Source organism: Ornithodoros turicata, chromosome 2 (assembly GCF_037126465.1).
Source record: "Ornithodoros turicata isolate Travis chromosome 2, ASM3712646v1, whole genome shotgun sequence".
In the NCBI taxonomy this organism is placed as follows: domain Eukaryota; kingdom Metazoa; phylum Arthropoda; class Arachnida; order Ixodida; family Argasidae; genus Ornithodoros; species Ornithodoros turicata.
Genome location: NC_088202.1, coordinates 10297297 through 10322601, shown reverse-complemented (window position 1 = coordinate 10322601; position 25305 = coordinate 10297297). Strand labels below are relative to the sequence as shown.

Sequence of the window (25305 nt, the reverse complement as noted above, 5' to 3'; positions counted from 1 at the left end):
CAGTGGTGTTTGCTTGCAGTGTGTGGGTAACTGGCTGATCTAAGCCAAACTGGCTCCATGCGGTTGGTCCGGCGCTCTTAACTCCTGACTTCAACACATATGAATAAAGAAATCACATGAGGACAACGTGCCCACACGTGCCAATGTGCAGCCCTGCAGTACTACAAAAGGACGATTGGCGACCAGCATAATGGAGAATAATGCAACTCCTCTGCACGAAATTCAGCCAAACGGACACAATATAACCGTACGATCAACAAAAATACACGCGGCAGGAACCTGCGTATACGGAATCACGCACGGGGCCAACGTTTCGTAAGTCAGGGAGGTCAGAGAACAGAGAACCGCTACGTGATCACGTGATCAGCACATAGGAACCCGTGCCATCTCTCGGCAACCTCTTGCAACGCGAAGCTGCCGCTGGTTTCAAACGCGTACGGCAGGTGGCGCTTGTCACCATATTTTCTGCATTTCTGTGTGCGATTTTGAACCACGCTAGTTTATTTATTATTCTTTCATTTGCGATAAAACTTTGGACATCACTCCTGCTGATAATTACCTGCCCGCTGATCATATTTTCAGCCGAGAATAAGTACAGAATAGCTTTTTATGGCAAGTGTAAAAGTAGCGTTTTTTTCTTAAATTTGATAGGCAATAATCAATTAATGACGCTTTACGCGAGAAAAAAAGTTCTTGACTATCCTTTGTATACTGTGCAACGTCACTTTGAAAAAAGATTGACAGCGCTATCTCTTTTCGTGTTCGCATCATCCTTGATTGAAAAACACCAAAAATGGAAGATATGGTCATCCTTCTCGCTTTATAACGCCACAGCTGATCATCACATAAAAAAACGAGTTCTTGGCTTAGCTTGCCCAAAGAACAAGCTTTCCAACGGTACCAACATAATTCACGTAAGTTGCCGAGAAGCCGTGTAACCTTTGAGTGAAAATGACACTTTTCGGGTGATGAGTGGGACCGTAGCCTTAAACTGAACTACTTCGAGTTCAATGGCGAATACTACCTACAAGTACACGGTACAAGTATGGGCACACCTGTTGCACCCAAATACGCAAATACCTTCATGGGGTTCTTAGAAAACGAAGATCTCAGCGCCCTCTCATTAAAACCCACGGTGTACCTTCGACACATCGATGATATACTGACAATATGGGAACACGGGGAACATGAATCTCAAAAGTTCATAGATCTACTGAACACCGCGCATAGCAACATAAAGTTCACATCACAACAGTCAACTCACTTAATTAACTTCCTCGACACTACAATATCGCTAGACAACGGCAACCTCATCACAACCCTGTACCAAAAGCCAACTGACAAACAACAATACCTTCACTTCAAGAGTCACCACTGGCGTCACTGTAAGGTTGGAATTCCTAATGGGCAGAGTGTAAGACTACGCAGAATTTGTTCAAACGACACAGATTACGCTGAGAAGCTTGACGAACTCTGCAGTACACTTGCCCAAAGAGACTATCCAGATTCCCTCCTAACCGAATTCCGTCGCAAGGCACTCACACTCGATCGAGACGAGGTTCTGGAAAACCGAAAAAATCCTGACGCGTGCCAAATAAGCTTCATCACAAGATATTCCAACGCACTTCCAAACATCAAAGCCATTCTACAGAAGCACGAGCCCCTCCTCCAAAGCAGTGACCGACTTAGCAATATATTCACAAATCCCATACAGGTGATATACCGACGCGCAAAAAACCTGGCAGACTCCTTGGTCACTGCCAAAATCAGCAAAACGAGCACCCCGTACACGGGAACACGACCCTGCAAGCTCCCGCGCTGCAAAACATGCAAGCACGTTCAACACGCTAACTCCATCAAAAGCACTGCGAGCAATTACACCCACCCCGTTAACCACGCATTCACATGCACAAGCTCCAATGTCATATACTGTATTGAATGCGGCGACTGCTCTATGCAATACATTGGTGAAACCGGCCAACAAATGAACAACCGCCTTACCGGACACAGAACCGACACGTCCAACAAACTTCCCAAAGCAGTCGCCGAACACTTTAACGTTCCTGGTCACAATTTTGACAACATTAAACTATATATTCTAGAAACCGGGTTTAGATCCACACGTGACAGACGTGATAGGGAGTCTTATCTCATATACAAGTTCAACGCTCTTCACCCGTCCGGTATCAACAAATCATAAGGCACTCTAGAAACACTTCACAAATAAAATATGCTTTTCCCTTCTACCTCCATTATCATCTGTTCTGCATGGCCACTGCTTTCTACTTTCATTATTGCCTGCCACAACTTTGTATTACAAATATTAAAAAAAAACCCTTTGCTGGTTCTGGAATTTTCCCCACGTAACCACTAACCTCCTTACCTTTCGCTATGCTTGCCAATTCTTGCCTGTTGTCCCCTTTCGTCCACGTGTTCGTGAACCTTCCATTTTTCTGTAAGCGGTCTGTAGCCTAGATCACTACGTTCACATAATCCCCTCCACACTCTAACAAAGCAGCCATTCACTCCGGCCGTAGAAGCCCGTACGGAACCTTTCTTCCCTCCGGGCTGTTGACCCACAATTCGCATGAACCTTTAAACACGTCACACCTAACCCTTTAAATACCATGCCAATGATGAGGACGGTGCCCAGAAGAAGAACAGTCTCTGTTCGAAATATCGGCGGCTTCTGTCCTGAGGCAACTCCCTTCCTACATTCTACCGGTTCGCTGGATTTCTACTAACCTTTTCAGTGACTTTCATCTTTCATCACAAGTTTATTGTACTTAATACTATATGTAGAGCAAATTTTTTTAGCGCAGTTGGAATAACAGTTCTCTATCTTGGATTCCTTATTTTTCGGCCTTTCGATAATTCGGTTTTCTGACTTTTCGGCCTTATGATTGTTCGATATTTTTATCTTTCGGCCATTGGAGTCTCGGTCTTTTGATAATTCGGCTTTGTGAGTTTCGGCCTTATGATTGCCACCCCTTTTTTTCTGAGGGGGAGGGGGGGATCCATATATTCTAGGACCATTTATTCCGACACCCATATGCCAGACATCAAATAGGGAGGAGGTGTGACATTGTAGTAGAAGTTGTAAACAAAAATGTTTTGTCGCCTATTTGTGTCCTCCTGCCTGATTATGACCGTTTCCAATAAAGGAGAAGTAATAAATGGTATGAGACTCGTAAACATCAAGCGTAGGCTCGTTTGTGAACGTGTTTTGTAGATTGGAGAAATTTTATATGGTTAATATAATCAATCAATCAATCAATCAATGCACCACACTTTTTCTCTGAATACACAGCAGTTGGCTTTGCGAAAGCCCTCTGTCTGCAAAATGTTTTACTGTTAGAATTCTCAGCCAAAGAAACATCAGCTGGTCAATATAATTATATAGAAATGAGCGCGGCGAACGAAACGTAACACTGTGTCGGAAGACTCCGACATGGAAAGCTAAGATAACATCAACCCCAAAAGTCAGTAGATGCAGTCCACAAAGAGACAATGAAGAAGAATTCGCTTTGGTCGGACCTGCCTTTTTTCCTTTAGCTCAGTTGACATTGGCAACCCACACATGACGGGAGATTCCTGCACCTCAATAGTCAAGGAGGTCAACATTGTTTATGGAACTACACAATCCCGCGGAGGAGTAACTTGTAACAGGGGTATTGGTTAGAGCTTTCACCTTGCTGAGACCCGGATGTTTGTGTGCATCCCCTCTGCATTCCCCTCTTAATATCCCCAGCCTCAATGCGTCCTGCCATTCTTCACGCCATGCATGACTCAGCGGGACACTTCGCTATTCTATGAAAAAAGCTTAAGTTTGTTACTGGTGACCCAACATGCAACTCCCAGTGCATGACTAAGATTTGCCATGTCAGTGGCCACATCACTTGATGACTATGAACTCTTATGACTTTTTCAGCCTAACAGACTTCGCAATTTATGCGGTATAATCAATCAATTTTAAGCAATTTGTAATTGTTGTGTCGCATGTACCATTTGGTCAGTTTGCCGTACCAAGTCGACTTGATCTTTTAGAGTTGGATGGAATGTGAGCGTATGTAGTCCCGCCACCCACCGCTCCTATACGGCGGCGCCTCTGTTGTAACTATAACCTCCTCGCCCACCGTCAGAGAGACTTGGCGACTCGACTCTGTAGCGTTCGTATGCACTGTCGTTCCAGTTAATAAATGTGGTATTATATTATTAGCCCGGCCTCTTCATTCTTCTTCATCACCCTCATCATCACCCCTCCACCTCCTCACACAGGTAACGGCACGACAATCGACTTTGAGGTTGATTGTGACATTGACACTCTGAAACGCACCGATTCTGCAAAGCATATCAGCCAATAGTATTACTCTGGCACAGGTCTTAATGGCCGCTGTAAGAAAAAAAAAGTTTTAGTACTGTGCCGTGGCATCCACGGGTCCCACGCCGGAAGCTGGTTTATGGCCCCCTAAAATGACATGCAGGCGTGAGGTGGACGGCTGCTGTGTTCAAACTCATTGAGGGACAAACTGTAGGCTCGCGGTTCCTTCACGTTCACATCATTCGAGGTGGTTATGTGTGCTACTTAAGGTACTCATGGTGCGACCAAAAAAGTTTTCCTTCACGTCAAGCCCCACAGTGTCTTATCATCCCCAGCATTACATCATAACTCACTGCGGTTACGCCCCTACATTTGACCGATATCTGCAAACATTTACACGCAAATTAAAATTATCCCCGCATTTTCTTAACAGTTCAACAATTTGTATCCCATTACTCCTCATTGCATCAACAGGAAGGCTGCAAATGGTTCAGATGCGAATGTTTTTTGCTGGGGTTTTCTGAGTCACTCGTATGGGGTGGCCATTGTCATTGGCACCCTTCCCAGGAGCACTGCGCTCTCAGAAAAAAGGGTGGAGCAGTTACACCTTTTAGGAGGTAATAGCCGTCATATATGTTGTGCCTAAAAGCTTGCAAGGTTCTACCTGCAACCTACGAATGATAGGGTTACCGCTTCTGATACGGTGAGCTAGGGGGGCGTACGCCTTTTTGTAGCAATTTGGATATACTATAATTGATTTCACCACCCTTTTACACCCTTTATCAGAGACTATGCTGACCTAGTTGGTAACTATCGAAGTTACAACCTTTTCACACCCATTTTTCTTAGAGTGTTGCATTAATTGTTGGTGACAAAAAATTTTCAATTGTGCACTTGTCTCTTGATAGCATGTGGGTGCGGGTGGGAGGCGCATGTACTGAGTTGGGAGGGAGTCGGTGCCGACGTGTGCGTCGCGGGGGAGGGGCCTAATCTAGATCACGCTGAACACCTGTTTTGTTTGGGAATCGACCTGTTCGAGCTTCGGCCACATCATACACTACGCCCATCAGTAGGTATTTCACAATATTTTACCGAATATATCCCTACAGTGTCCTATAGACTTCATGTACGCGAATAGGAAGAGACTTCTGCTCAACCAGCAGCCAATAATGGAGAAAATAAAGAAGTAGTAGGACTGTGGAAGGTCAGGAAACTATGCAATAAACAGTTGGAAGGCCGTACCTAGTTGTTCACTTCAAATGTGAATGCACATATTCTTCCGTATTATTGTTATTATTCAGTTGAGCGGCAGCAGTCCTAGAGAGTAACTTTTTGTAAGCGGGAAATTACATAAGTGGGAAAGTCATGTAGCTCGTGTAATAATAGGGGTCTGACCTAATCACTCCACTGTAAAAAATAACAAAAAAGTGGCCAACGAAATGACCACAAATAAACACAAAATGACCTGAAGCCATAAAGTCATATGGCTGCACCAAGCATCAAACAGCTCCACTGCTCACAGGCAGTTAAGCTATTCCCCTCAGGGAAGGGAGTCATCTGACTCCAGAAGGGGGTGGGGTTATGTATATGTCAGGATTTGACTGCTTTCAGGTGATAATGGAGTCTTAAAATACCTGCTCACATGCAAGCTCTCACAAGACCACGCTGTGCTGTTCTTTTGTGCACTAAGAGGTAGAGGTAGAGGTGAATTGGGAGTAGATTTACATGTAAAGTGAGTCGGCATATTTGTGTGTGGCAACATGGACGTAGAGGTGGATGTAGCCACAACCCGACAGAGAGACAAAATTGATGCATTGATGCTTGACGAGGAAGTTTGCTGAAGCAGTACGGTACCGTCAAATAAGACAAACACATTTTTTTTTTTACTGTACTCTGGTGTGAATTACAATGCTTGCCCTGTGAGGCAATGAACTACATCTATTTGAGTGCCACAACTCATTTAACTGCTGTCGTCCTGATCGGAATGGTAAAGCAGGCGGTAGAAGCTGCGTGCAAACACGTCGCACCCACTTAAAAACAAATATCTTTCTGGGGAACTTGCACGTGCTCAACATGCTTCCATAGTCGCGAAATGAAAGAGTAGGACGTTTCCTACTTCACTGTCGAATATTTCACCCCTTCCCCCAAATGCTGTTTGCTTGTGCCTTTGCGCGGAGTGGGAGTCCGTTTTCCATTAGCTTCGTTACTATTGTTGATGAAGCGCAAGAGATGTGAACAGAACAGGCTTTAATGAACGATGCGCGCGTGAGACCCCTTCTTCCTGAACACTCCGGCACGCACTCTGAGAAAAAAATGGTGTCGTCACAACTCCTTTAGGGGAGTAAGCGGCTTGTCCCGTAGAACACTCTCTTTTGGAGTAAAACTTACACCCTGCAAAAGGAAGTTCCACTTTACTCCATTTCCCAAGAGTAACCATGACAACAGTTACAGGTATCATGCTGACACCACGAAACATATTTATGCCAGTGCCTTTGCAGCTGCTTGGAATCATCTCTGAAATTTCTGATCTCGGAATATCAGTGTATCCACTTATAAGCAATTCATCGTAGTACATATCAATGAGGATGGGAAAAGTTGTGCGTGAAAAAGAAGGGAAGTGTTATGATAGTGTACAAAAGGTAGGGGGTGTCATACCTCTATCTGACAAATTCAGTAGTCCCATGGTATTACTCACTAGAAAGAAAAAAAAAAGAAATCCAAGCTTCCGTCAGTAACTTCCATTGGGAAGCACTCTCGAACGCGGTAAACTCCGGAATAAGTATTCGACGGAAGGTCACATTTCACGATGTGCTCTCACGTAACGGTGAGAACTTCACCAACAGAGTCTTAGTGCAAAACCATGGAATATATAACAAAAATGACGCAATACATGGATGGCTGCACTGTAGTACACAAGTTTATAACTCGAAAATCACCGTACGAGAAGCGGGGTGATGTCACACATCACTTGTCCATTAAAATTTGGCCGGCAAGAGGGAGTACCTATTTGCAATGACGGAGTTACATGGTGAGTGCCGTAAGAAAGAGGGAGTAAGTAAGTGACAGGGGGAGTGGAAATGGAGTAAATGTGGGAAGTTACTCCCCCGTTACTCCTTTTCTTCTGAGAGTGCAGGTCGATGATAAACGACTCGTGCAGGGACACCCGACAGCGAGACTGACGTCTAGGTCGTAACAAGATTGTTAGCGTCCACGATTGACGCCGGTGCCCGTGCATGTATCGTTTCGCTGCATCGGGCCCCACTTATCCCCGCCAGAATCCCATGTGGCTTTTAAGTGTTCTTTGCTTTCTTCCGCTGTGTCTACATGTGGCGCTGCCCAAGGTTGCCCAAATTTGTCGTCGTGCTTCGCAACTTGACGTTGTTTCAGGGCTTCTTCCTGTCCTGCGTCCAGAGGGGTGTGAAGCAAGTGATGACTAACATGTTGCACCAAAGGCTGCGCTGACGCGCCCGTGACCCTAGTGGCTCTATGCTGTGGAGTTTCTGTTAGAGGAGGCACAGAAGGTTTATCGTCAGGCCCCGTTGTAGGTATGACAATTTTACCTAGCTGCTTGAGTGGTTACCGGAACGACACCATGCAAAGTAGAGTCGCTAAGTGTTTCGAAACTCCTGCTGACGTTCCATGTTGCTTCCTCCCGTTTACGTTGCAATGCTTCCGTAGTACTATGGCCTTCCCTGGTCAAGCTCTGTGTCTCGACAAGTGACGCTGTCAGTCCAAGGTTCTTCCTCTGTTCGACATTCGTAAGTGACATCTCACTGTGAATCATGTCTTCAAATGGAGAAAGTGTGATTTCAGGTACAGCTGCGAATTCTGATTCAACTGCAGATTCCACGCTGGCCTCAACTGCATCCGCGAATGGAGCGGCTGGAGGTTTCCCCGCAGTTGTCTCCGCAGTCACCCTGGTCTCTGCTGGGCTCATGCCTCCTGGTGCATGTTTCTCGTCAAGTCCACTTAATTGGACTTCGTGCAGAGGTACGCCTGATGACTTTGCTGCCAGCTCTATTGCTTCTTGGCCTGCGATTTGGCCGTTAAGTTCTACGTCAAGTGGGACGGCTGATGGCAGCGAGTTCGGATTCCCATACTTGTTCTTCAACTCCTTGACCGCGGTGGCGTGCGTGGCATTTGTGAGCTGAAGACCCTTTATGAACGTTTCGGCCTCCCCGACAAACACGGTTACCAAGTACGTCATCTTCTCTGCGATGGTCAAAGACATATTGCTGTGGGCCTTAACAACTATCATTCGGGGCAGTTCACACGAGGAAGTGCATGGAGTCGTTTTTGGCATCTTGCACCGCATCGCTTGTTCATCCCTCTTCCCGCTTCTATGTAGAATATTGCATAGGCATCGCCTGTGTATCTTGATATTTCACGTGTTCCCTTGCACTCGCTGCACTGTATCTCTGTCGCTACGCACACATTCAACGTCCTCACTGCTCTTCCTTTGAACACCGTACCACCACCACCATCCTGTCCATTGGCTGTCCACCATCCTGTCCAATGTTGGCCATAACTAGCAAACATAGTCACGTCGAAGCGTAGTTTTGAGGCCGCCTCTGTGAGGCCGACAACGGCGAGCTTTTTCAGTATAGTACCACCACCACCACCTGGTCATCCCTGCCCTGGCCTCCCATGGTGGTTGTAGGCCAGAGGGAAAGAAGTTGGAAATAAGACAACGAATAATGCTCCCCCTGCTGCTTCTTTGATGAAGAAGAGCGATTGGCCTTGCTTTCAGGAGGGTTTCTCCTGCCTTTGAAAAGATTCTCTTGCTGTCGGGCTCCCTATCCGTCATTTCAGCTTTGGCGTCGCCATCAGGTTTGCTGCCGTCCTCAGACTCATTGTTGTCCATTTTGGTACATCTTGCCCCGCATCACATTCGCGATGTCATCATCACGTGAATTCCTGACCACCATGGACCCACCTTTAACGAAACCTGACACCCTCGCTAAAATGTCCCTGTCTTCCTCTAAAAACTCTAAAACTCTAAAAACTTCCTCTCCTCCCAGTTGTTGGGCGTACTTCTGTTGCCAGGTACAGATGGCTCACACGCCTGTCTCGAGTTGCCCTTCCACGACCGCCCTATGAGCATCTTTCCTTCTCGTGGACCCCAAACCTCTGCAGCTCCAGGCAGCACGAAGTCTGGGTGACCCGAGCTCGATGACAGGTGTTGGACGCTCTTTTTCCCCTGTTTGTTCCCATTGTGGCTAGGATGAAACAACTGAACACTCTTGGCTCATCTGTTCTAATTTTAGCCAACTCCGCGAGAGGTATATCTGGACCCCTTTACGTATGTTAGGAGCCCCACTTCCGTTAGCGTTAGTGCTGTCTCTCGGAGCATCCCATACTGCGCTCTGTAATAGGTCTGTTGTAGCAGGTCTCGTGTCGTAAATTGTGCACTCTAACCGCTTCTAGGCACTTTCTCCCTCCTCTCATTCATTTCCACGTACGTACGTTCCTATACATACATACATACCTACTTGTTCATGCATAGTCGTCGTATGTCATATACGTCATTAGTACGCGCGCCTAACCTGGCCTTACATCCCATCACTACCACACAGAATAGTTACGCCCTTTTGTACTGGCCAATCTCCCTTAGCGGCTCACGGCCATCGTTTGATTGGAAGAAGAAGAAGAAGAAGAAGAGGAAGAGATATGATGCACGAACCATCACATGTGCATGCTTCGAATGCTGAGGTAGAAGAGGAATAAGAATCGCTGACGTCGACTTGCAATGCCTGTCACCAAACTATTCTGTTTCATTGCACCGTGCATCTTCATTACACTACAGTTCAGTGATAACCTGAAGTCAGTGTTTCAGCAACTTGGCATTCTCATCGTAGCCACGGTGGGTGCTTGGATTTGCGCGCTCTACATAAAGCAGGAAACTAGCAAATTGAGTAAAGTGTCACCCGATCGGCGGGCCGTACTTGTCGCAGGTGAGCGGGAATTGGGCGAGTTCGGGAGTATGAGGGCTGTGACGCTTTTGCACATATTTTTCAGGATGCGACAGTGAGTCAGGTTACATTGCGACCTCAGAGCTCGCAAAGTACGGGTACATGGTCTTTGGAGGAGCCAGAATTATTTCAACGGACCTCTGCGATAACTTACGAAGACGTTCCGTGGACGTCATGGAGCTCAATGTTGACACAGACGAAGCCGTCGGAAAGCTGGTCGGGGACATTTCACATAAACTCTCTCAGAGAGGTAGGCAATGTTTGGCTATCCGTACACAGGGAAATACTTTGTAGTCAAGATGTCTCTTAGATTTGGCAGAACTAGGTCTGGAAGGTTCCGAAGAAAATGTGGTGAGCGTGCGGCGGCGGTTCAGATTGCAACTGCGGATTCGAAACGAAGGAACGAGTGCAGGTGCAGGGGCCAGGCGTCTGTAGTTCGCGCTGTGGCGACCGTTATGATCTTTGTGCTTGTTCTACAGCGATAGCTTAAAGTGGAGGCATAAAGGGGGGGGGGGGAGGATTCTGGAGTCTGCGGAAGTGTCTGAAGCATTCAGTAAAGCGCTTCCGCTCGCACCTCACCGGGGCTCCTCAGGCTCAATTTTGCACTCCCGTTTTTTTTAAGGGCGTCTGGCCATTAATGGGGCCTGCATATGCTTGAGGCTTCACCCACTTTTGAGATATCCAGCCAATCACAGGTCGAAACACAATTCCCTATTATTGCAGGCCATCCACATCACTTCTATTTTCTGGATGCCACCATTTCGGAAAAACTCAGTTGATTTGTATTGAAACGGATATCACTGGTGACAGACCAAAACTACGGATTTTCCGCCCACCTTTTTCAACGGAATCTGCATGGAGAGAGGAATGTTGGGAAGACTCGGAACCGCAGAAATGGTTGCTGGCACAATGCTCTGCCGCTCTCCTGGCCAATCACTTCTGCCATAGGACCGCTTCGTCCTAGCAGGCGGCTGGCGGTATGAACTTTTAAATCACGTAACGCAAGGAGTTTGAATCAAAAATGCGCAAAGATAAATGAAATTCAATGACATAATGCAAAATCTTACCTGGTGCGTCTTTCTTGCTATTTACTTGGGGTCGCGATATTAACTAGGCTTAACGTTAGCGACAAAACATCTCATTTTTGCGTTAATAATGATGGCGGAGCGAAAGTTGAAGCTGATTTTCCAGATGCGAACATGAGGATATACCGGGTGTCTCAGTTAAATCCCCGGGCTAAATAATTCGCGAATGGGTGCACCAATTGAATAACTTTCTTTTTTACAAGTATCTGTCTGATACCACCTACAAGCCGCGCACCGCGTGAACGAGTGCGAGGGACTCATTATTTACATAAAAATTCAAATGAGTTTTGTGAAAAACATGACTTATAAAGCAGGGCGCCGTCGGCATTAAAATGGGTACTACCCCTTTTGAGACCTTCGGTGGACACCTTTTAAAGAAAAATCTGCCATCGAAACAGGTCACTTGTTCCAGTAACTAATTGGTTGCGGTTTATAAATTTTTGTAGCGGCTGGTCGCGGTGAAGCGCAAAAGGACGCTCGTCCAGTCCCTTATCCACCAATGAATTGCGTGTTCTTGAGCTTACTTCGCTATGGGGAGTGCTGAAGAAAAAATGGAAAGCATGTGATATCAAGGCACTACCCAAGCAGCACAATGTACTGAAAGTCGAGTGCAATAGGGGTGGACGGTATGTGCCTTATCGATGTTCTTTAGTTTCTCGAGTCTGTTCAAGGCCTTCCACCTACCCGTCCACCCCTATTGCACTCGACTTTCAGTACATTTTGCTGCTTGGGTATGTGATTAACTGTGTTTCCTCCATGCGATCATGACTGAGAAAGGGCGCATATCAGTCAGATAAACAGGGTGGGGACTGGCATAGCCTGTCTGACGCTGTTACGTTTTCTTCAGCACTCCCCATAGCGAAGTAAGCTCAAAACACTTAATTCATTGGTGGATAAGGGAGTGGAAGAGCGTCCTTTTGCGCTTCACCGCCACCAGCCGCGACAAAAATATGTAAACCGAAATGAATTAATTACTGCAACAAATGACCCGCTTCGGTGGCAGATTTTGCTCTAAAAGCTGTCCACTGAGGGCCCCAAAAGGGTTACCCATTTTAATGCCAACGGCCTTTTTTTTTTAATGCCTGCTTTAGAAGTTATGTTTCTCACGAAACTCATTTGAATTTTTATTTAAATAATGAGCGCCTCCCACACATTCACACGGTGCGCAGCCTGTAGGAGGTATTGCACAAATACTTGTAAAAAAGGAAGTTATTCGATTGGTGCACCCATTCGCGAATTATTTAGCCCGGGGCAGGGTGTCGGAGCGAACCGAAAACCAGAACCGAAAACCGCAAAAAAAAAAAAAAAACGCTATTTTGATGCGAACCGGAACGGAATCGAAGCCGTATACCTTTTTTTCGCTCAGACTTTGCCGGTTTGGACTACAAATAGGCGAATGAAACTGACGTCGCGTGTTCTGAAGTCATGTCATGGATACTTTACGAGGGTTTAAAAAAAAATACGAGGGTTACGGTTATGGAATGTATGGAATGTATGTCGGTATACTATGACCCTTAGGCTCCTTTTGTAACATTCTATCGTTCGCGCACATAGACTTAGAGGTACATGTGACCGGTTGTGACTCTACCAATGTGCCGTAGTGTTCGTTTTAATTTCATCCGCCCAAACCCTTCTCTCTGGTTACGTTCCCCTTAAGAGGAAACACACTCAGCTAAACAGCGACCCAAGCAGGTTGCGTAACGGCTTCTCTATTGGTAATGTCGCGCAACGCGTCCCTTGTTTGAGAGAAGCGAAGTTGAATACATTTATGTATCCGCGAGGGCAAGCACGGGCGAAGTGGCGCCTCTTTTGTGGACAGGACACGAAGAAAGAAAAAAACGGAATCGTCGAGCGTGTTTGTGAGCGCTCGATTTGCGTCGTACTCGTGCGGTGGTGCTTGCTGGTTAGGAAGCAGCAACAGACATTCGGATGGGACGCGATCGCACCAATCCAGCAAGAAAGTACTTTACGTATGACATCACGACAAACAAGTCCGTCTGTATCATGCGCTTCAAGAAAGGACAAAGCCTATTTGAACAGTTTCCTACAGGAACCAGGAGCTACCAATTTCTCAGCTGCCTATTAATATTAAATGCTATGTACGTGGAATAAACGGGTTTACATTTTGCAACATCGATTTTTTTTCTGGGAATGAATATGCCCACCAGAAGCGGAACCGGTTAAAACCGGTATGAACCGTTATTGTTTTGCTCCGGAGCAGAACCGGTACCGGACCGTGTATGATAGAACCGGAACGAAAACCGGAACGAAAAACGTTTCGGTTCGACACCCTGGCCCAGGTATTTAACTGAGACACCCTGTATACTCACAGCATGAAATTAAAGTAGTCTGTGAAAATTTCTTGTCACGAAATCTCCGCTACGCCGTTCCAAGCACCATCCGACATTTTGGTGTCATGGCCGTCCCCATGGAAAACGGCAACCAATGAAAGGCGCCCAAGTTTGATTGACAGGTCGAGCCTCTTTTTTAGGCTCCTCGTAATGACCATACTCCACTTTTAATACACGGCACTGACGTTGGGATAAGCCTGCGCTAAAGTGAGTCCGCCCGCGCCTCACAGAGGACGCCACAGTTTCACGTTGTAATGTCGATTGCGTATGCGAAGAGTCCGTCGCTCTCCGCGTGTGCTCTGACTATACTGTCTCGCTCTGGCTAGAAACCAAAATAGACAAGCCACGTTGCTCACCGAGTTGTGCGGTTGTTGCGCGTCGTGCCGTTGTGCGACGAGTTGTCCGACTGAGTGTCGTGCAGTCTTTTCGTGTGTTTCGTCATCCGTGTGTGTGGCTTTTCTGTGCTCCTCACACCTCTCCAACTTGTAATTCCTGTTCCTATACACACAATTCTTATTGTGACAAAAAAAGTTACCTTAACTGCGCAAATTTCGGAATTGCATTCGTAAAAACAATGATAATAAAGCTGAAATAAAAAAAGAATGGAACGCGTGTCATAAAAGAATCCGCGCATAATGTGCGCGGCGAAGAGAGTCACATCCCATGGCGGCAGCGCTATCCATGGCGCTCTTCATCCACCCACCCGCAGCACATGACCATGCATGCATTTTCTTGTCTCTTAACGGACGCAACTGTAATGTCTCAGGGGGGCCCGACAGCCATAGCTGTTGGTGAAAGAGCGCGAAGGATTCGCGTTAATTCTGCATTAATTTGTTCTTTTTTTATACCGTTTATGTGTGTTATGCAACGTTCGGTTTACTAGTCACTGGTTATTGGAATAAGTGCCCATTATGGTTCTGTACTTGCAAGCAGCTATGAAGCTGCTGGATTCCGACAGCGACGACATGTTCAACGTCGTGTGTATTCTACTTGATTGCGTGTTGGTACGGGATAGTCGTAAGAGTGTTCCTTGCTACCACGATACATTTTGCACATATACCACGAACACGAGTTCCTCCTCCTTTCCTGCTTGCACCTTCATCGTTACATGCTTTTCAATTACAAATTTTTAGCTTCGACCGCTACAAGGCATCCTATACTCCTCTGCACTGGCTGTAGTAAATACAAGCGTGAAACACTCCACATATAGACGAAACGAAACATCCGTCCGGTTAAGTCTATAGCCGCATTATCGCTGCCCACCTCGCACTTATATCCGCTGTCTTGTTGCACAACGGAAACGTCAACGACCCAAACACAGTCGCAAGAGACCACGAGGTCCCTTTCTATGCCGTCGCCAAGAGTCCGTGTCCTTTGCTTCACGCGCACTCGTGATGCAGTGCCTATCGAGCAAGGTCAGGTCGGAGGTGAACTGGTCCAGAACTAGACATGCACTTTTGCTAAACGAATAGGAGAGTGTAGAGGGCGCACGCGGCACTGAAAAAACGAAGAGGAAAGTGCTGTACTGCTCAAACTAGTGCAGCGAGTGCAGCCAAATCGAAGACCTAAGGAAACTGTAATGTGTAGATTTAGTTGTGTAAAGGACGGCGAACTGGAATAGTCTGTTTCCTGCTTGACATACTTCACAACAACGGAGAGTACCGAAAGCGTCGAATACGTTAAACGACAGTACGTCTCTGCGCATGAGAGAAAGAAAAGAGAAAGATCGAGGAAGCACATAGCAGAGTCTCCACTCAGAAAGCAGGGCATAAGGCGGCATTCGAAGACTGGCCAAAACACTATGGTAAAAACGACGAAGGAGCGTGGACTTCACGTGCAGTTGTTGCGGTACCTTATTTGAGGGCGATCCAATGAGACCGTTCTACGTGCACGAGCGGAAAGGGAAAAGCTGAGGGGCTGTAAGAAAGGCTGACCTACTACAGAGCGTATAGACACGCATCTTACCATTTTTACGTTGGAACATATACTGCTCATGATTTAATCATCGGGCGTGATCACCCTGGTTGCCTATGGGTCCCATCCTTTTGCCGCCGTTTTCAAATCAACGTGACCGGCACTAACAAGACGCAAACTGCAGTTGCGAAGTAAATTGTGTTTAACACAATGGAAATTGATGTTCTGAGGCTGGAACACAGAAGAACGGACAACACAACACACAAGCCTCAAGTGCCTAATACTGTAGGACCTTGCGAGAACACAATGTTCAGCTTTAAATTCAATAGAAACGAGAGCCTCGACAAGGCCAGATGGTTCTCGAAAGGATCGTAACCTTGCCCTTGGCTGCCTCATTGGCGCAGATGCCTGCTGCAATGTCAGAGCCGTAGGAGCTTCTGTACTGGAAGCCTGTTTCCTACCCGCCTACTAGGCACTTTGCTGTAAATCTCGATCCGTATAATCGTCTTGTATACTGATCCAGCATGACTCGGGGAACAGCCCCTTGAACTCTTTCCTTAGCGCGCTAACCAGTAATCAATGCAGAGCCGTGCCGATGCTAGCCCCTCCCCCCCCCCCGCCCCCACGCCACAAGAAGCTATGAAATAAAAAAAAATAAATAAACAGCTCATCTGAAGTTCCGAACTCAAAAATCCTCTCTGCTCGCGTTCTACTGGCGGCGAGCGCGACCTACAGGGGGCGCTCTAAAAGTCACGTGATCCGCCGGTAGTGTGGAAACAACGGTATGCGTGTCTGCGGTAGTGACCGCGTTTGGTCGTGTTTATACGGTATTGCGCTGTTTTTAATTGCAAGTCGTCATCAGCTACACTTGGAATGAACTTCCAGAACTAGCCGAAACATGAAAAGTTTACAATATTATGATTATCTTGATAATCAAGCTGCGAAACGGAAAGCAAGCGCCAGAAAAATTGGTGCATAGGAGGCATGTTCGGAGCATTTCGCCGAAACGTACGTCGGAATGAAATAAAAGGGCAAGGTATACTACTTGGTGGACAGAAAACTGCAACAATATGGTGCTCTTGGTTTCCCATCCAGATCCGAAACGTTGTTTTCAGGAACGAAATATTGTGCCGTCGAGAAATCTAGCCACGAATGCTCGACAAGCCTCCATCAAAAAGCAGGCCTGAGAAAATCGTCATTGCGCTGCACTGTCAGATATGTTTTTGGGCGATTTGGTTTATTGTGCTATAGATCTTCCTAGTGCTTTGCTGTTGTCGCAGGATACAGATTAGGTCTCACACCTGAAGTAAACTTATCACATCAGTCACATATATCCCCAAAGTCATAATAAAGGTGTAGGCTGCTGCCTGCTGCACTGCTGTACGGTGTACTGCTGTATGGTTTCCACTGTAGAGTAGTTCATAGACTTGGACATCACACTGTATAATATAACAATAATAATATTAATGAAACAAACAAACACGAATACATACAAGTTCCTGCTGGCGTCCGGAACGAAACTACTACGCACACACAAGATAGCAAAACATATGGTCACTGTATGCGTTCAATGTATGCAATATGCAGCTCCTTGAGGACTGTCACGGTAGAGTTAAAGTGAGCGATCAAGCTTGCACCTCACACAATTGCAGACCTGTCGTTATATGTTTAAATGAAAAAGGATGAAAACTGTTAACACCTACATTCGAAAGTTTATCTGTATTGAATAACTCTGTACTAGCTGCTAATGTCCACGATCCTCAAATGTTTTGTTACACGTTGCACTCATTCTATGACGCCCCGCTTTTTATCTTTCAATTCAGTTCCAACTTTACGGTGCCCATGAGCAACCGGATTGGTCTGAGTAATTCTGCACTACACCAAATAATTGTAATCAAACATAATACACTGACCGTAACCAAGCACGACAAACAAATAATTGTGACACGGCGCTCAAGGCCGATAAGAAGGCTGTTGTTACACACAAAAATATCCGCATCTGTAAGCTGGTGTGGGCATCGATAGGGAAACTGGAAGGCAAAGTCCGTCCGTAACAGCACTTCATCACACGCGCACCTTCCTAGCGCGCATAAATTTTAACAGGAACATACTCATTACGAATTTATTGTTCATTTGACTCTGTCTAGCCACGCTTCAGGACAGGCAACATTTATGGGGCTGCCCCTCCGCTGAACACCATTATCAAACTCAACTAAACGTGCGTTGGCAAGCTGGCGAACAGCGTTGCATCCACACTACGCAGTTCGCTCCGCCGCCGTGGGAGGGGCGCCACCGTTCGCGCTCGTCCTCAATTGTCCAGCCTAGCTCACGTGACATGCCCTCCGACGCCCCCTCTGGCGAAGGCGCCAGGGAGGCTGCCTCTTATTAAAGGTGCACTAAAATAAGAAACAACTTGAACGACAACAGGTTTATTACAAGATGATGACTATGGAATTTCATCGCCAGGGGCGATACTCTACCCCATTGCTGGTGGTGATGCGGGGGAGTGAAATAATGAGCCCCTTCACAATAAGGATCGAATTCCTATGGTACCCAGAAAGGTGAAGAGAGCTTTGTCGCATGCCTCGACATATCTCTTGTCAAGATGCCGCATTAGTTCATCGAATGCGCCTTGATGTGGCCTTCACAGCAGTGGCGTTACCGCTTGCGCAAGTTGACTCTCCCCACTGCGGTCACTGCGGTGCTGTGGAAGATCCAGAGCACATTCCTCTCCATTGCCCACACTACCAACCTCCCGAACCGTACTCTCCGGATCCCTTAACGCGCTAGACTCTCGCCCCCTCTCTCTCACAAAATTGCTTGGTCCCTGGCCACATCCAGCCCACCAACGCTCTGCCCTCAGAAACAACTTGTTCTCAAATGAAAGTCCGCGTTTTAATTGGTGTAAAGCAAGCAAAATTAGTTCACACAGCTTTACCGTTAAGAAGAAAAACAAAATGAAAACAAAGCCGCCTTAGCAGAAACCACTGGAATCCTCAGGAAGCAAAGATTGGCGGCATCCAATCAGACAGCAGGACAAGTGTGCGCATGCCTATCGTGTGTGTGTGGATTTCGAACGGGTCCTGTCGTAGTGCTCTGTACATGAGCGGCATGACGCGCATTGCTGCATTTTTTCAATACCAATTTATTGAATTGTAGCCCACAACAGTAATCACTGAGAGAAAGAGTCCGGTGTAATTCTGATTGTAGCTTCTTATGCGAATCAAAGCTTTGAATTACGACAACAAGTGTGAAATTAACATAGCGTGTAACGTAATTTGGAGTGAACTCGTGTGGGCATTTTGGTACATGGGAAGTTTCTTTTTCTGAAGCTTATATCATCCAATAGAGAATTCAACTTAAACTGGAAACTTAACTTATGACAACGTAGCGACATATTCCGAAGTGATGCTGTCAGTCACAAAAAAAGAAAAAAAAAGATAAGAAACAGAAAAAAGTTCGCCTTTCCCGCGGTAAGGAAAGTTCTCTTAACGTGGTATATCTTTTCTTGCACCCAAATAACGACATTATTGTCCCTTTATCCACGTTGTATATGTTTTTAGGCTGTGATAAAGCGAGAGAATTACACCTGTACTCGTTTAAAAGTGAGGATGACCTGTGGTACAGATGTGAAGCTCCATGCTGTCGTCTGCAACCTGGCCGACGCGGTCCTCGGGGAAACGGAGTGGGTGGCTTCGACTAGCGTAAGCTCTGCCATGGAATTAAGTGTTGTGGGAACCATGCGTCTCATCAGAGCCTTCTTACCCTTGCTGCGGGATTCCAATGGGAGGATCGTCATCTGTTCAGGACTTTCTGGTAAAAGCTTTCACCATACATATGCGTTCCATATTGTGTGCTGCGTGGTAACGTTTTACTGCACGTTAAAATGCCGTCAGGTGCGCAAAACTGATCAACCCTGGCCGACCTCTGTGCTCTGGCGTTACTCATAGCCACGGCTGTCTCACGACAAAAATCTCGATTACTTTATCCATCACATGCATCTACACCACATATGGTAAGGTGGGGCAAGATGAGAAGAAAATATGCAATTGAAGATAAAATTTTTATTTTTCATGTTTCGCAAAACAACTAGCCAAAGGCACATTCTCAGGGGTAGAGCTTCTGATTTGTATATGCAGAACGGCTGTAGCCGGTCTAAAATAAGCACAGATTGTCTCATCTTGCCCCAACCCTCGGAGCAAAGCGAGAGATCGCGTAGAGGCAAGATGAGACATGCTGTGGCATGAACTATACAAATTAGTTTTTGCAATTCAAGCAGACAAATTAAAGCCCGTGGGCCCCTACACAACCACCTTGAGATCGCCGCCCGATGACGTGCAATAAAAACACACAGAACCCAGTACTATTTTGCTCCACCGTCCTTTGCAAACAAGGCACCGCCAGTCTGTGTCCCTAGTCGCGTGCGACTAAGGACACATCAGGCTGGCGGAATATCCTAAGAAACAAAGATTTGCTGGAAAATTCGAGGGAGTATGCAAAGAAAAAAAGGAAAGAAGAATCTCTGAGGAACAAGCCACATAACAGTTGACTTATCAGCATCAACATTACATTAAATTATCGCGTCTTACTCCGTGCATATCATCGAATGCATTGATTTTTCTGTTCGCTACAGGATAACAAAGAGTGCCCATATGTTGCATGTATCTAGATGAATGAATAAAGAAATAGGATGTGAACTTACCCTGACAGAATAAGCCTGCGAAACGCTGCTGCACAGATGACTAGAAAAATGACTACAGAAAATTGCGCCTCTTTTGCGGGTCTTCAGAAGTAACCGATTTTTTTTTCTTCAACGCCAATCCGGACATTACCCCCGTGCAATAAAGCCGACATGCAGAGCCACCTATGAGTAGTATAAGTTTCAAGCGCATGGAGCAACGCGTCTCTTGAGACAGGCGGCGTCCAGCAAAAAATGTCACATCTTGCCCCACCTTACCCCACCTTACCCCAAGGGTAAGGTGGGGTAAGGGTAACGTGTGCAATAAATTTGTTTCTGGGGTTACCTTACCCTTGGGGCAAGGTAATACATCCCCCCCCCCGAAAAAACATTTCTGGCGGCCGGAATTCCCTATAGACGGGAACCGATCCGAACCAGCACTTCCCAAATTTGGAAAATCGTTTTTGTGAATCCTGCTTCGTTTCCAACTGGGATATTTTGTAAGCGTGTTCTGGTTGTGTCAGTGATTGTAGACATAACACAAGCTTGAAATCGATTTGGTTACAAAGACTCCTTTTAAAAAGACTACGAAATTTTCCGAATACTTCAGAAAACTTTAGCTGGAACTTTTGCTCGTACAACAGTTTTTTTTTTTTGTCGGATTGAAGTACGCCGTTTTTCAACCACGCGCGGTTGAACTTGCCTTCAGGTACCTCCTCCACGTTCGTCCTGTCGCTTCTGGTTCACTACACGCGTGATCCTGCGAGCCTCATTGGTTGAGTTTGCGCACGGCTCCCAGAAACAAACATCGGGCAATCAGTCGGACGAAAAATCATGCGGTGAGGGGCGACGTCGCTGATGTCGGTAATCGGCCACGGCCAGAGTTGTGCCCGTTACCAAAAAAATAGGAACTAAATACCGTTACCCGTTACTTCAGAAAAAAGTAACTAAATACGTTACTCGTTACCAACATAAAAAAGTAACGAGTTCTCGTTACTCACAGGTAACGAGTTACTTTTACGTTACCGCCAACAAACATGCCGTCACTTGCCTTCAACTCATTATTAATGAGAAATTGCACTTTACAAGAAGCTGATACCCGAAATTTACATAAGTGATCTTCGTTCTCTTTCGTGTGAAGACATCTGCAGCCGAAGTGGGGGTGATCGGAGATTATGAAAACACAAGAAAAGACACCGGTTTTGTGACACCGATCACCAACGGTTCCCAAAAACAGACGAGGGGCTGCGTCATAATTTAGGGCGCTCAGAAGCTTAGCAAGGACAAGAAAAGGCTAGAAGTCGAAACGCGTTTTTTGTAGCCATAGCACAATTGGTCCCCATTCTTGGGAAGGAGTGATGGTCGGAGATTACGGAAACAAGAGAAAAGACAAGGGGCTTCGTTTAAGACTGTTCAGCATGTCAACAACACATCCAGCGAGTGAGTCACACGTGGTCGTGGGTCACGCAGGTACACGCACTGCGCCACACGGAGTGCTGAAATGTTCTCCCCCGCGCTGAAGAAAAGGAACGAGTAACGTCAGTAACGAGTTACCAAATTTTTTAACTGATTCCGTTACTATTGCCACTTTTTAAAAAGTAACTGAATTGTTACTTCGCTACCAAAAAAAGTAACCGTTACCAAGTAACGGGTTACTTGTAACGAGTTAGGCACAACTCTGGCCACGGCAGAGAGAGGGTGGAGCTCGCCGTAGCGCGTCGCAAGGTATCAGCTTCGTTTAAACCTCTTGAGAAAAGCGTTCACTTGCTGAAAAGTAAAACTTCGGTAGTGTGCTCAGCAACATCTTTTTTGCAAAAGAAAAACGAGAGAAAAAAAAACTCTGTTTCACAGCCGCTTTTTCCGGGCGCAACACTCTCCAGCCTCTATAAGCTTTCAACTGAATTTCCTGTTGCTCATCAGATTTTTGCTGAAATACATGTCTTGCATGGTTGACTTTACTGGATGTCTAGAGCAGACCTCGAGAGCTTTTCTATACGGCGCTCCAAATGTTAAAAAAATAACTCGAACGAGAATTGTAATCGCATTAAGCACCGGAAAAATATATCTATCGATGCATCATATATCTATCGATAAACCATATACCCCCCTCCCCCCCGCGCGATTCTTTTTTTTTTTTCAGCTACGACTACAGGACAAGAGTCGCTAGGATTTCTAGCTAGCGTTAAGTGTAGCGTTTATGACGTTCCCGGTCCTGTAGCTCAGGGACCAACTTGAGCGTTGTTTATTTTTCTTGTCCTCGCCCTTCATTCTCATTTCGCCCCTAAATTTCTTGTTCCTCTCACAACGTAGCCACATGACAGGTGCACAATGCAACAGGCCAGTAATATAATCCACTTGTTGTCCAGCATTGCTGAAGAAAGAAGGGTTGAGGACGCCATTTATGTTTTCTTCCAAAGGTAGAGTTGGTGTTCCCGGAGCCGTCCTTTATAGTGTCGTCAATGCAGCACTCATTTGTCTGGCCGACTGTCTGCGCCGCGAAATGATCAAGTTTCGAGTTCAGGTGACTGTCGTCGAACCGCTCTGGTTGAACTATAGGTACGTTGAACACTCCTACAAATCGCGCATTCTAGGATGCAACAATTTATTTCAGAACTCCCGTGCCTTTGCTGGACAACCTGAAGTCGAAGCTAAACGAGGTCATCAACAACCTCAGCTTCCAAGTCTATGATCAATACAGGGAATACATTCATCACTTTAAAGACCTCTGGAACCGTCGCATCCTCAGGTGGTATTCTGGACCAGCCGACAGAATCTCAGTCGCCCTTTGTGACGCCGTCAACGACACCGATGTCGAATCGCGTTACGTCACTGCGTTGCCATTGGAGCGGTGTACATTTCTTCTGCTTGAACATCTCCCGCCTGCAGTAGCAGACATTGTGTTATGCTTCCTGTACCAGCCTCACGTTCAGATTCCCGGATTGGACGACTCGGATCAAAACGGAGCTGGCGTGACGTCTCCGCTCATACGCACGCCTAGTCGCATACAAATGCTAGTGAGTCAATTGATTTCTCCGGCAGCAGGGCAAGATCAAGATACCCCAATATCTACTCCAGCCGTTGAGGCACAAATCATGAGGGAACGTGCTCTCGGTGCAAGATATCACATTCCAGAACGATATGACCTCGAAGGGGGGTCAGCTTCTTCGAGTCCCTGGGTGTCGATGCAGAGTGAAGAGTGGAAACCATGCAGAATATCAGGCAGCGCCAGTGCGTTGACGTCGCCAACACCACCACCTCTTAAGCTATCAGAACCTGAGATTTCTTCACCACTGTCTCTCATGAGAGCATCAGATCAAAAGACGCTGAAAAAAGATTTCAAACTTCATCCTGCGTTACGAAGCTCCATGCGTGCTTCCCGTAACTCTTTATCTCCTAAGCCGGCTCCTTCTGACACGGAACCTGAATTACCGTTTCAAAGATCAACGGCACAAGCCGAAGAGAAGTCACAATTTGAATCTCCGAAGGCGCAACCTGAGTTATCCTCATGGCCTTCGAAGGACGTGCGTGTTAAGTCGCTTGAATCACACAAGCCACACGCGACAGCACCTTTGGAATACAAACGGCGCGAGTCATACGCATTCGAAGCGTCTCCAGACAGTACGAATGTGTCTTCCCCAGATGATGGGTGCATCTCACCGATGAAACAGCTGGTGCCCTGCGCTGATACAATCAGCGGTCAGAATATCATTGTCGAGGCGAATGCCGAAGGACGTGCGTCGTCTGTCAGTCCTCTGCGTTCTGATCCTCCTCGTCCCAAAGAAGTGCTTAAGGCTGCGAAAGAAGATAATTTTTCAAAACACAATCCACATTTGGAAGAACCGTCCCAGAGAGTCCCCATATCACCGGAGGATGATCAGCCAAGCAGCCCAGTGAAGAGAACAAGTTTGTTGTCGAATAACACTGTAGCAGACGCGCTGTCTGAACAGGGGAACTCAAAGAAAGACCCGGGCAACCCTGCTGTTGTGGATGACACCCAGCAATATGTTGACATGTTCGGACTGTGACGATTGAAGTCCCTTCAACAGTGCAAAGAACGAAAGTACTTCTAGGAGAGGGCGATGTAGTTGCAGTAGGGGGGGGGGGGGAGGTCAGGCAGGAAGAATATGTGGCAGGTAGCCGAATAGTACCAATAATTGTTTTCATGTAAGCGAGTGTAACGTCGAAATTATGACACGAAGCAAAAAGCAAGTTCTCACTCGCAAAAGCAAGTTCTCGCTCATGGGGGTGAGTAGTGTTGGAAATGACGATTGGTAATGTTTTTGAATGAGTGTGAAAAGGTTACATTATGCTTTCTACAAACAACTGTACGTGCAGTTAATTGTGACCAAGTGGCAAGAAAGACTAATAATAGAGGAATCGTTTTCAATGTACCACAATCGTACACCCAGGCAAATACTTCTTGACAAACCTGAATGGCATAGAAATCTTACGGAGAGAGGCTAGAAGCGTATACGAAGAGGGGAGTCAAGTCCTGTAGATCACATAAACAAAATACAGAAACCGGCACTGAAGATTTTTGTTTAAGTTTAATTTGTACAAGCTTTCGCGTGGAGGTCCACGCTTCCTGGTACCTGAGGAAGCGTGGACCTCCACGCGAAAGCTTGTACAAATTAAACTTAAACAAAAATCTTCAGTGTCGGTTTCTGTATTTTGGAGAGAGGCTAGAAAGAAAGACGGGGAGGAGGATTGGATGAGAGCAAAGGGGGTTTTCCCTCTCTCAGTGTATGCGCTCGGAGGCAGCTATATTGAATCAGCCGAGGAAACGTCGCGTACTTCTAGCTTGTGAAAGCAGCCACAGTTCGGAAAACTGTTGCAACATTTGCTCGGTTGCTCCTCTGCTTCCGTTGGCTACGTATTTTTGTCAGTGTCCGCCCCTATCCAGGCTTGTATAGTCAAGGCTGGTTGGTCTGGTTGAGGCAGCGGCGGAGACGGCGTCCCCATGTGGCGTCCGTGTCGTGTCTTT

General features: G+C 46.4%; 1 protein-coding gene across 1 annotated transcript; it reads left to right on the top strand.

Annotated features, from left to right (window-relative positions):
• Positions 1-10020: 10020 nt before the first annotated feature.
• Positions 10021-24692, top strand: LOC135383094 (uncharacterized). Its single transcript, XM_064612720.1, has 5 exons — positions 10021-10275; positions 10340-10543; positions 19271-19459; positions 22739-22877; positions 22933-24692. Exons 1-5 carry the CDS (start codon positions 10071-10073, stop codon positions 24344-24346), a joined length of 2151 nt encoding a protein of 716 aa, XP_064468790.1. The 5' UTR covers positions 10021-10070; the 3' UTR covers positions 24347-24692.
• The last annotated feature ends 613 nt before the right edge of the window (positions 24693-25305 follow it).

Excerpts from the sequence above, each read along its gene's own strand:
- LOC135383094 (XM_064612720.1), top strand. The coding sequence starts at position 10,071 with ATGCCTGTCACCAAACTATTCTGTTTCATTGCACCGTGCATCTTCATT. Across the intron at positions 10,276-10,339 it reads GCGGGCCGTACTTGTCGCAG|GATGCGACAGTGAGTCAGGT; the intron begins GTGAGCGGGAAT and ends CATATTTTTCAG. Across the intron at positions 10,544-19,270 it reads ACATAAACTCTCTCAGAGAG|ATGTGAAGCTCCATGCTGTC; the intron begins GTAGGCAATGTT and ends CCTGTGGTACAG.